Raw genomic sequence first — 12,356 nt, forward strand, 5'->3', positions numbered from 1 at the left:
GTCTGCCAAAGTGTTGTACAGCTACATTGAGGCAACTGGTAACTTGAGAGGCAAGGAACTGCTCAATGGACACAGCTAATTGGAGGAACAGATAGTGTTGAGGAAGCGGGGGGGCTGTAGAAGGACTTGGACAGAATGGGCAAAGAAGTGGCAGATGGAATACAATGTGAAGCATGAGGCTATGTACTTTGGTGCAGAAGAATAGAGGGGTAGACTATCTTCTAAATGTGTGGAAAGGCTTCAGAAATCTGAAGTGTAAAGAGACATGGGAGCCATAGTTCCGGATTCTGTCAAGATTAGCATGCAAGTTCATATGGCAGTTAGAAAGGCAAATGCAATATTATCATTCATTTTGGGAAGGCTGGAATACAAACTCAGTGATATACACCTCAGCAGTAAGAGGCTTTAGTCAGACTGCATTTGGAATATTGTGAGCAATTTTGGGCCCTGTGTCTAGGGGAAGATGTGCTGGCCTTGGAGTGAGTCCACAGTTTTATAAGAATGATCCTGGGGGTTTGAGGGCTTGTCATGTGAGGAGCAGTTGGGGATTCTGGGTCTATATCGAAGTTTAGAAGGATAAGCGGGATCTGATTGAAACTTACAAAGTAATTGAGAGGCCTGGATAGAGTCAGTGTAGAGTGGGAGAGACCAGGATCTGAGGTCACATCCTCAGGATAAGTGATCACAATGTAGAACTGAGAGAAGGAGGAATTTCTTCAGCGTCATAAACATAGACATAGAACATAGAACATAGAACAGTACAGCACAGAACAGGCCCTTCAGCCCACAATGTTGTGCCGACCATTGATCCTCATGTATGCACCCTCAAATTTCTGTGACCATATACATGTCCAGCAGTCTCTTAAATGACCCCAATGACCTTGCTTCCACAACTGCTGCTGGCAACGCATTCCATGCTCTCACAACTCTCTGCGTAAAGAACCTGCCTCTGACATCCCCTCGATACTTTCCACCAACCAGCTTAAAACTATGACCCCTCGTGCTAGCCATTTCTGCCCTGGGAAATAGTCTCTGGCTATCAACTCTATCTATGCCTCTCATTATCTTGTATACCTCAATTAGGTCCCCTCTCCTCCTCCGTTTCTCCAATGAAAAGAGACCGAGCTCAGTCAACCTCTCTTCATAAGATAAGCCCTCCAGTCCAGGCAGCATCCTGGTAAACCTCCTCTGAACCCTCTCCAAAGCATCCACATCTTTCCTATAATAGGGCGCCCAGAACTGGATGCAGTATTCCAAGTAATTCACATATCTAATCTGGGGAATGGTATCTAATCTGGGGAATGCGTTGACACAGGGCTGTGGAGACCAAGTTAGAGTGTATTCAAGACTGGTAACTAGGTTCTTGATTGGTAAACAGATCAAAGGTTATGGGGAGAAGACAGGAGAATGGGGTTGCAAAGTATATCAACCATGAGTGAGTCTGAACCACCATTCAATGGGCCAAATAGCATAATTCTGCCTCTATATTTTACAATCCTCCAGCCAGCCATTCCTGATGTAATTCAGCTGCTTTGCCAAAGGAGTTCCTTGTCTTAGACCATCGTAAAACAAGCATTTCAATTCAAGATTCCCCAGTTGGTACCTTTGTAACTCTATTTGTTGCCTGAACAGTCATGGATAATCACTCCCTTTGTTTCTAAAAGATGTACTGAATGGTAACAGCCCTGAACATGAACGAACTAACTAATTTGAAGATAATACTCTAAATTTAACGCCAAAAGTGAAATTGAGAAGCAAATGAACAAGATATGTTTCACAGGTCTGAGTAATTTTTATGTGCAGTACTGGAAGGATCACTTGAAGTAAGTATGGGTTAGGTAGACCTTTTGTAGTTTTGTTTTAATTGCTTCATAATATTGCAGTCAAGTCAAACTAAACCAATATAACTGAGATAGGATTGCGAGGACTGTTCAAATCAATTTTCAACAGAATTACCCAGGAATTGATAGAAACAAACTGCTACTTATGCTGTGTATGAATTTTTTTGCAGTGTCTCAACTTTGTCATATTGCATTGGGAGAAAGGAAAATAGGTTGTCTAGCTTGAGAATTAGTTTTAAATGTAGTGGATATGTGAATTATTATATAGAATCATTAATTCTATATATGAGTTATTTACTTGTGTAATGATCATGTGGTTTTATTTTATATTTTTGACTGTGGATTAAAATGAGGATAGGACTGTTTTGAAATCAAGGATTGAGGAAGGAATTACTGCAGTTTGAGAAATGATGCTGAAATTCAGCGTGTGATGCTTACACTGTGACTTTGCAGCAGCTGTGGTAATGGTTGTTGATGGCACAGCACAGCCCTGGAGTGTGTACAAGTTGCAATTTTTCTTGGCAACAAGCTGCTGATTACTTTGTAACATTTTGACCAGCCTTGGATTCCAAAGGCCATTGGCCTGCCAACACTACTGTGATTTAGTCCTAAAAAGCTGACACCTTGTGGGTGTGAATGATAATGCTGGAAGAATGGGTTGTAGCGAGTTTTGAGAAGATTTGTAGCTCAGGTTGAGGTTCTGGATGTGCGTTTGCTTGCTGAGCTGGAAGGTTAGTTTTCGGACGTTTCATCACCATTCTAGGTAACATCATCAGTGAGCCTCCGACGAAGCGCTGCTGTTATGTCCCACTTTCTGTTTATCTGGTTAGGTTTCCTTGGGTTGGTGATGTCATTTCCTGTATTGGTGATGTCATTTCCTGTTCTTTTTCTCAGAGGAGCGTTGTGTATCTTTCTTTCTTTCTGCATTAAACATACCTGAAACCAGAAGAAAGTTGCTACGAGTTTCGCCTTTAATCAGTAACAGGCTTTGTAGATAATGTATCAATTGATGTATGCCTCTTGCAAAGAAGTGAGAGAACCCAGAGAAAGGAGGTTGAACAACAAAATCTTGGCAATTGGAAGGAACATCTCAACGAATGGACTGATGCTGTTGAATTGTTTTTTATTCCCCTTCCACACATAAAACAATTTTTTTTTGTTTGTCTGTGTATATCTAGGTGTTTTAAGAGAGGACTTAGGATTTTAGCTCTGATCCATGTGTTGATTGTTCATTGCTGTGATTAGAATGTACTTTTTGTGATAAATGCTAGTTCTTGTCAAGTATAGGAACCTGGTCAGTGTTTGTCGGAACCAGATAAATTGGAGACTTGGCATGCTTGAATCTATAGTTTTTACACAGGCTGGTAAAATTTAAAATATCACGGAGAAATTGCATGAAATGAGCATAATCTGCACAAAGATTTTTATTAAATTATGTTTTACTTCAGGTTTTATCACTATCAGGTAATTTTGAGGAGGAATATCTTTTGGTAAAAATACAGAAGAACTTCATGGCTTTGTCAAATGAGTTGATGTTTTTAAAAATGATATCAGTGATTAAACCACCTATTGTTTGCATACCTATGATATTCTAATGACCTAGAAATGGTTGAAATAGAAATTTTAAGGAAACTTTGAAATCCAGATAACTGATATGCCATTTTGGGTAATGTGGTTACACTTGTAAGGCACAAGACTAATAGTATAACCTTTTGCAAATGTCATAGTAACACCACCGTTTTCTTTATATGAAGCTTCAGTATAAATCCAATTAACATTGCTATGGGTGAGAAAAATGGGTACTTGAAATATATTTGGAGTCATACAACTAGTTTATTTGGAGTGACAGTTGTGATCCCACTAATCTGTGACTCAATTCGTGTTACAGCAATAGAAGAAATGATTAGCAGATGACAATGGAGGAATATGAGGAGTTTTGCAGTAGACACTTAACCAGGATTCAGACTGAGATGATGGAAAATAAATCCTTAGAGCCAGTGTGGCCAAAGAACAACTCTGTTATCCAGTTTTATGGGATTGCTGCACTCTGTCCTCTGGTATGACTCTTGATTTAAAGAAAAAATAAATTAAATGTCATGTATTATTTTAATAGAAATCATGATCAAATATACATTATTGTTTTTTTCTGCTACACTTTCTGAAATCTGGAATACTCTTGTTTGGAATGTGATGTTGATAGTTCTTAATTTGTGGAAAATAACAATTGTATTAATACATTATTTAAAAACCAAAGTTTGAAAGTGAAACTCCTTGGAATGTTATTCCATGCATATCTAACAGCTAACATAACTTCATTTCCTGCCTTTGAATAAAATAATTTGCTTCTAGTTTGAAAGTATTTTAACGATTGTAACCTTGTAATCGACATAAACTCAATTGATGTTTGGCAGTCCGCCTCTAATACTTCATTTCCTTGGCTTTCTGATACTATTAGAAGGTTTGCATGAATACATCTCAATGATGCAAAGTTTGTTTAAACTACAAGGTTAAGATGATAAACCACAAACATTTTTTATATTAATGTAATCTCTCAAGACATTGCATTCGCATTTTCAAAGGTCAGTGTCTGACCTTATTGTCTCCATGTTTGTGTTGTTGCACTTGCTCTGATTCTGTAACGGAAGGACCTTCTTACCATTTAAGCATGTCTTCTGTCTTGTTTTCTTTTTGCTTGAATAAGGTGTGGGTCGTTAAGCAGTTGTGGGAGTTTCTTTGACATCTTTTTCTTTTCGTTGCTTGAAGAGTGGATCTCATAATTGTATAGCCTACTTTGGAGTGCTATAATTTTTGTACTTCAAAAGTGAACTAGATAAAAGCTGCCTGGTTCTTGTGGTTGGCACTACTTCAGTAAGGGGAATTTTAATCTCTTTCTAAAAAAAATCTAATTGTCTTTGTTTCATATTTAAGTTTAAGCACCTAATTTTTACTAGCTCTCCACAGAAAAGTATCAAAGGCTGGCAAACTAAGTTAAACTGGTTACTATTTTGTGCATTGGCTATATCAAAATCATTAATACTGAAGAATGTGGAGGTGAGGTATGTGGGTGGTTGAAATTAAACAACATCACCAGAGAACTAGTATTAGACAAATAATTGGGACTAAAGGCATGTAAGTTCCCTGGCTGTGATGGCTTGCATGCTAGGCTCCTAAAAGAAGTAGCAACAGAGATACTGTATGCACTTGTTGTGATTGTTCCAGAATCCTTTGATTCTGGAGCAGTACTGGAGGATTGGAAGGTTACCAATGTGGCACTCCTATTCAAGTGGGGAGGAGGGGAAAAGGTGGATAACAACATGCTGATTAGATTAATATCCATTGTTAGGAATTGTTTTAATAGATTATTAGGAAGCAATAACATGGTTGGAAAATCTTTGATAAAACAGTCAGCGTGGCTTCATGAATGGGAAATAGTGAATGACTAATTTATTAGAGTTTTTTTTGAGGAAGTCTTGACTATGACTAGAGTGGATAGAGGTGAACCAGTAGATATGTTGTATTTGGACTTCCAGAAAGCGTTTGACAAAGCACTTAGCTCATTTTGGAAAGGAGAGCAAAAGAGCAGTATTATTTAAATGGAGAAATACTGCAGAACACTAACGCAAAGGGACTCTGGTATATTTGTGTGTGAAATGTAGAAAGCTAGCACACGGGTACAACAAGTAATCAGGAAGGCTAATGAAATGTTGACCCATATTTCAAGGGGTTTAGAATATGAGTAGGGAAGACTCACCGACTGTACATCTGAGACCACATTTGGCGTACTGTGTAGTTTTGGTCCCCTTATTTTAAGGAAAGACATCATTTCATTTGGAGGCTGTTCAGAGAAGGTTTATTTAGGATAATGACTGGGATTAAAGGATCCTCTTATGGGCAGACGCTAAACAGTTTGAGAATCTACTCACGAGTTTAGAAGAATGAGGTGATCTCATTGAAACATATTGGAGTTTTAAGAGATAACAGGAACAGCAGATGCTGGAGAATCTGAGATAGCAAGGTGTAGAGCTGGATGAACACAGCAGACTAAGCAGGAAAGCTGATGTTTCGGGCCTCGACCCTTCATCAGAGGGCCTAGGCCTGAAAGGTCAGCTTTCCTGCTCCTAAGACGCTGCTTGGCCTGCTGTGTTCATCCAGCTCTACACCTTGTTATCTAGGATTCTTAAGAGGCTTGACAGGGTAAATGCTGTGAGGATATTCCCCCTCGTGGGAGAGCCCAGGACCAGAATGCAAAGCCCTAGAACAAAGGAATGTCAATCTACGACTGGGAAGAGGAGGAATATATTCTGAGGGTTGCGTGTTTTTGGAATGCCTCCCCACAGAGAACTGTGGGGTCAACGTTCTTGTGTGTATTTAATTGCGAGATAGATTCTTGTTGGTAGGACAATTGAGGGTTACGGGAAAATGGAAGAAAGTGAATGTGTGGAATGCCGGATTACTTATGATCCTGTTAAATGGAGGAGCAGGCTTGCGTGGCTGAATGACCTTCTGTTCCTATTTCTTACGGACTTATGAACTAGGTATAAACTATCGCATAAGTGTACAAAAGGGAAAGTTGTTTTGGTTTCTGTGGCCAGCTTGGTTACGTCTGCTAAGTTCAAAGTTACTTAGAGTCAATAGGAAAGAACTGGATGGTCTCTGAAACAGATTTATGGAAACCAACACATTTTAATCAAATATATTTGCGAAGGTATTTTTAGATTGTGTTTATCTTGCTTTGTCTTGTAAAACAATAGGTGGCACCATTATTGCTAACTGTGTTTAAACAAGATCATATGTTGACTTGAGTTACTTAGCCAATGAGAGCCTCATATGCATTGCGTCTTTGAAATAGGAAATTACTTTAAACAATAGTTATAAGCTTTTGTGAGCCTGGTCAACAACCAAGCTTTAGTTGGTTATTTGATAACTTTATTTCAGCTTTGGGTTATTCATCATCTAACTAATGGAGCGAATGAGTAGTACTGACAATACGCAGTGCAGGTACTTCTGATTAAGTAAGCTTGGTTTTTGGATGTTTGAAATTGGATCATAATAAGGTTTAGATATGCTGAAAGCTATCACACCATCCAACTGAATCAAGGTAATTCTTCCTATTACAGATGAATAGCGAAAGAAAGCTGGAGATGCAGCAGTATAGACAAAAAGCTGTGGAACTGGAGCTCAGGCGGCAGAAAGCGAGAAAAAATGCCTTACTGACTCGTGTGCAGGAAATTATAGAAAATGTACAGGTCAGTTATTTTATTATCTGTTTATTTTAATGAACTTTTAACCTGGACTTTTAAAAGACAAGGTAAAATTTGAAATTGCAATACAGATTACGTGATAATTCTACCTTCATTGTCGTTGTAATGTTTGAAGCAAATTGACTCGTAATTTTGAATGGCTAATGCTAGTGTTTTTATTTGTCATAGTAAGTGGCTTGCTGCTTCTTTTCTTTATGACATTTTTGATAATATACACAGGAAGGGCCAGATCATTTTAGTGCCCAATTTAGCTCAGTGATAGCAATTGAAGTCATGGTTGAAGCCGCATACGGGACCTGAACACATAATCTGGACCACCGGTTTAATGCAGTACAATGGGAATAATTTGGGGTTGTTGTCTTCTGGAAAAGATGTCCAACAATGACCAGAGTGGATGTAAATGATTGCCTAGCACTTCTCAAAGAAGAGCAGGGTCCTCTCCTTGTGTAGTGACATTCAACAATTCCCCAATAACACAACTGCCTAGTAATTTAGTCTCATTACTGCTTGTTGAGAATATAGTTGGGCTGTGTGTGTGGGGGGGCGAAATGAATCAGTTTCATTGACTGATCTAGGAAGAAGATATTGATTCATAAATCAGTTTAAAATGTACATTTTATGACTCCAGCAATTCCAGGATTACATGGAATTAATAGGAAATCCTGACACCAGGGCTAATTTGCAGCCTACAATGATCGTGTATCATCACTATCTGTTGGCAATAATGTCTCATAAGTTATTATAATACAAAAGGAAGCATGTTTGTCCATTGAACTCATATCACATTGAGAGGCTCATTTTTTGATGCAAGTTTTGAACGATATTCATTTTAGAACTTTAAAGGAAAGAAAGGTGATCTTAATAAAACATTAAACATTCTCAGAATGTTAAGCAGGGTCGATGACAATGTGTTTCCCCCTCAGAGGGGAGTCTGGGGCACAATTTGCAAATGAGGTCTCTCATTGAAGATAAATGGAGAAATTTGCTTTTTGAGGGTTGTTAATCTTTGAAACTCAATTAGTATCAGGGTTGAGGCACAGGAAAGTGGATTGAAGGCCATAATCAGATCAGCAATGATGATATTGAATGTTGAACCGGGCCTAGGGCAAAATGGCTTACTCCCTATTTCTTACCATTTTTTGAGTTTGGATATGATTGAAGGTGTCATCGTTAGTCCTGTCAAGCAGCACCTCCTCGGGAGTAACCTGCTCAGTGGCACCAGGGCCATTCACCTTTTTGACCTCATTACAGCCTTACTCTGAGCATGGACAAAAGAGCTGATTTCCACAGGTGAGGTGAAAGTGACAGCCCTTGACTGCATTTGACAGTGTGTAGTATCAAGGAGCCGTAGCAAAACTGGAATCAATGGCTATTGGAGGCAAACTCTCAGCTGTTGGAGTCATTCTTGGTACATGGGAAGATGATTGTAGTAGTTCAAAGTCATCTCAACCTCAGACCATCTCGGCAGGAGTCCTCCAGACAGTGTCCATGGCTCAAACATCTTCAGCTGCTTCATCAATGGTCTTCCCTCTGTCATAAGTTCAGAAGTGGGGATGTTCGCCAATGATTGCACAATGTTCAGCACCATTTGTGACTCCTCCTGGTATTGAAGCAGCCCATGTTCAAATACAACAAGGTCTGGACAATATCCAGGTTTGGGCTGCCGTGTAACAGGTAACATTTTGTGCCATACACAATGCCAGGCAATGACCATATCTAACAAGACGAAATCCAACCAGTGCCCCTTGACATTAAATGGTGTAACTAAAACTGAATCCCCCACTATCAACATCCGGGGGGTTGGGAGTGTTGGTTACCATTGACGAGAAACTCAACTGAACTCACCACAGTGGCTACAAGAGCTGATCGGAGCAGCATGTTTGATTGGCACCACGTCCAAAAGCATTCTCCCCTTCCACTACCAATGCTTTGTAGCAGTAATGTGTACCATCTACAAGATGCACTGCAGAAATTCACCAAAAATCCTTCGCACCTTCCAAACCTATGACCACTTCGATCTAGAAGGTCAGGGGCAGCAGATATATGGGAACACCACCATTTGCAAGTTCCCCTCCAAGCCATTTATCATCCTGACTTGGAAATATATCCCCATTTCTTCACTGTTACTGGGTCAGAATTCTGGAATTCTCTTCCGAAAGACGTTGTGGGTCTGCTTGCAGTTTATGAACTGCAGCGGTTCAAGAAAGCAATTCACCACTGCCACCACCTATTCGAGAACAACTGGCTGCCCCTAATGAAAATAATCCCATCCTTTGCAATAACATCACTGGTCTGATATTGCTACATTTGCTGTACATTGGAGAAACCAAATACAGACTGGTTAACCACATTTTGCAGAGCACTTCCAATCCATGCACAAGCATGACATTCACCTTCCTGTACCTGGCCATTTTAACACAGCATCCTGCTTGCATTTTTTTTATCTTTTTTAATTTTTTTTAGCACAGAACAGGCCCTTCAGCCCACGATGTTGTGCCGACCATTGATCCTCATGTATGCACCCTCAAATTTCTGTGACCATAAGCATGTCCAGCTGTCTCATAAATGTCCCCAATGACCTTGCTTCCACAACTGCTGCTGGCAACGCATTCCGTGCTCTCTCAACTCTCTCTGTGTAAAGAACCCGCCTCTGACATCCCCTCTATACTTTCCTCCAACCAGCTTAAAACTATGACCCCTCATGTTAGCCTTTTCTGCCCTGGGAATTAGTCTCTGGCTATCAACTCTATCTATGCCTCTCATTATTTTGTATACCTCAATTAAGTCCCCTCTCCTCCTCCTTTTCTCCAATGAAAAAAGTCCGAGCTCCGTCAACCTCTCTTCATAAGATAAGCCCTCCAGTCCAGGCAGCATCCTGGTAAACCTCCTCTGAACCCTCTCCAAAGCATCCACATCTTTCCTATAATAGGGCGCCCAGAACTGGATGCAGTATAACAAGTGCGGTCTAACCAAAGTTTTATAGAGCTGCAACAAGATCTCACGACTCTTAAACTCAATCCCCCTGTTAATGAAAGCTAAAACACCATATGCTTTCTTAACAACCCTGTCCACTTGGGTGGCCATTTTAAGGGATCTATGTATCTGCACACCAAGATCCCTCTGTTCCTCCACACTGCCAAGAATCCTATCCTTAATCCTGTACTCAGCTTTCAAATTTGACCTTCCAAAATGCATCACCTTGCATTTATCCAGGTTGAACTCCATCTGCCACCTCTCAGCCCATCTCTGCATCCTGTCAATGTCCCATTGCAGCCTACAACAGCCCTCTATACTGTCAACGACACCTCCAACCTTTGTGTCGTCTGCAAACTTGCTGACCCATCTTTCAACCCCCTCAGCCAAGTTATTAAAGCATGTTCACTTGTCTGTCCTCTGCATGCTGCAATGTTCTAGTGAATCTCAGTGCTAACATGAGGAACAATGTCTCTTCAGACTAGGCACTTTAAAACCTTCCGGACTTAATACTGATTTCAACATCTTTAGATTGTGAACACACTCTAATTTCTTCCCTTTTTGCTTTACTTATTCCATTCTCTGTCACCACGTTCTCTCTCCCCGCTCCCCCACACTCCACTGGGACTACGTGTTCTTTCTCGTCTGTCAGTCACATCATTATTTTGCCATTCTCACATTCTGATCACTTAATCTCTACTACCAGTCTCTGTCCCCCAGCAATCCACCCCCATCAACACCCTCCCCCCACCCTCACTATTGCATAAAAGCTGCCCCCACCACACATCACACCAGCTCTGAGGAGTAGTTTAGATTTGAAATGTTAGCTTGCTCTGTCTCCATTAATGCTGCCTGATCTGTATTCTCCAGCATTTTTTGTTTTCAGTCTAAATGAGTACAGAGATTTGCCAAAAACTGGGAGAACGTGGTGAGGTAGTTTAAATTATTCTTTAACTTGCTTTCACACATTTTAGAATATTTCTCCATCTCGGAACAGGTTTGCTTTTCTTTGATCAACTCAAAGAACTGGATTCTGGGAATCTGAAACAAATTATTGGGGGAGCACAATGGGCCTAATCAGGGAGCACTGGAATCGAACCTTAACTTTGCTTTTCTCTCAACAGATACTGCCAGATCTACCATGTTTCTCTAGCACTGTACTGTTGTTTCTGCTTTTCTTTAGTTTGGAAATAATCTGAATGGGATTCTGAGATCAACTGAAATAACACTATTCAAGTGCTAATTGTTTAACACCACCAGCTAATGGGCCTCAAGATATTGAGTCTGTGTTTTTTCAGTATAGATGGCTCATTAACACAGTTGATGTGTTAACTACTGATAGAGCCAAGAGAAATTCATCAAGTTATCTTTTGAGTGGATCTTGGTTGGTGAAACTTCCAGCAAGTTCATAAAGGCCAGCAACCTGTTCTGCCTCAAGTTGAGTTAGGGCCTGTAGAATATTTGAGCAGACATCTGATGTCAGATTCTTGATGTTCCATAACCAAAATTGTAGAGCAGAGCAGGAACTAGTTTTCTGACAAGTGAAAAATGCCACTGTACTGCCATACTGAAGAGTAAGTGAATCAACTATGTAAACCAAAGTGCAAAATTCTAATTTTGGTTATGAAGCTTTCCCGCCATGATGTTGAGTGCAGGGGTATCAAAACTGGAAAGTTTTGTCAGGTTTTTTTACTTGCCATTCTCAGGATGCGGACAGTTCTGCCTGTCCGTAATTGCACTTGGAAGAACTTAGGCTGCCTCTTGACCCACCGCAGCTAACGTGCTGAACAGTGCCTCGTATTCTGTTTGTAGGAGTTTCTAGTGTTTTGATCCAGCAACAATAAAGGAATATGTTCAGCAAAGTTTGTGTTTGGAAGGGTCTTGGTGAGGACTGTGTTCCTGTATGCGTATTGGCCTCTTGTTTTTAATACACACTGCATCTGATGGTGGTGGAATTGAATATTTAGGCTTGTGAATGAAGGGACTGTTTAATTCTAGATGGTGTTGTAGTTACATCCAAACAGCAATGAGAATATAGCAAGTGTGGAATTTCTTGGAAAAGTGGAAGGAAAACTAAAATTGGCATGAATTTTTATACAGTGAAAACTTGGAAATGTTGGTATTCTGTGGGGCATGTACGACAGAAATTTAACGTGCAGATACAGCAAAGCAATAGGAAGGCGAGCACAGTGCTCACCTATGACACTCCTTCATATTCTAATCTTTGTAATGTCTTGCTGCAATTGTATAGGGCCCAAGTGAAACTACCATTACTGTTTCT

General features: G+C 40.2%; 1 protein-coding gene across 12 annotated transcripts in view; it reads left to right on the forward strand.

The window, feature by feature from the left end:
- LOC125462139 (centriolar coiled-coil protein of 110 kDa-like) overlaps nt 1–12,356 on the forward strand; it is a 104,446-nt gene that overhangs the window by 29,656 nt on the left and 62,434 nt on the right. For 11 of the 12 annotated variants that reach the window (XM_048551737.2, XM_048551738.2, XM_048551736.2 and 8 more), the window contains exons 2-3: nt 3,730–3,898; nt 6,959–7,087. In XM_048551737.2, the coding sequence (XP_048407694.1) occupies nt 3,752–3,898; nt 6,959–7,087 (276 nt within the window). In that variant the 5' untranslated portion in view covers nt 3,730–3,751. Of the gene's footprint in view, nt 1–3,413; nt 3,628–3,729; nt 3,899–6,958; nt 7,088–12,356 lie in introns of those variants that run through there. The other variant, XM_048551734.2, reaches the window with a different exon arrangement.

The sequence above is a fragment of the Stegostoma tigrinum genome, chromosome 23 (assembly GCF_030684315.1).
Source record: "Stegostoma tigrinum isolate sSteTig4 chromosome 23, sSteTig4.hap1, whole genome shotgun sequence".
In the NCBI taxonomy this organism is placed as follows: Eukaryota; Metazoa; Chordata; class Chondrichthyes; order Orectolobiformes; family Stegostomatidae; genus Stegostoma; species Stegostoma tigrinum.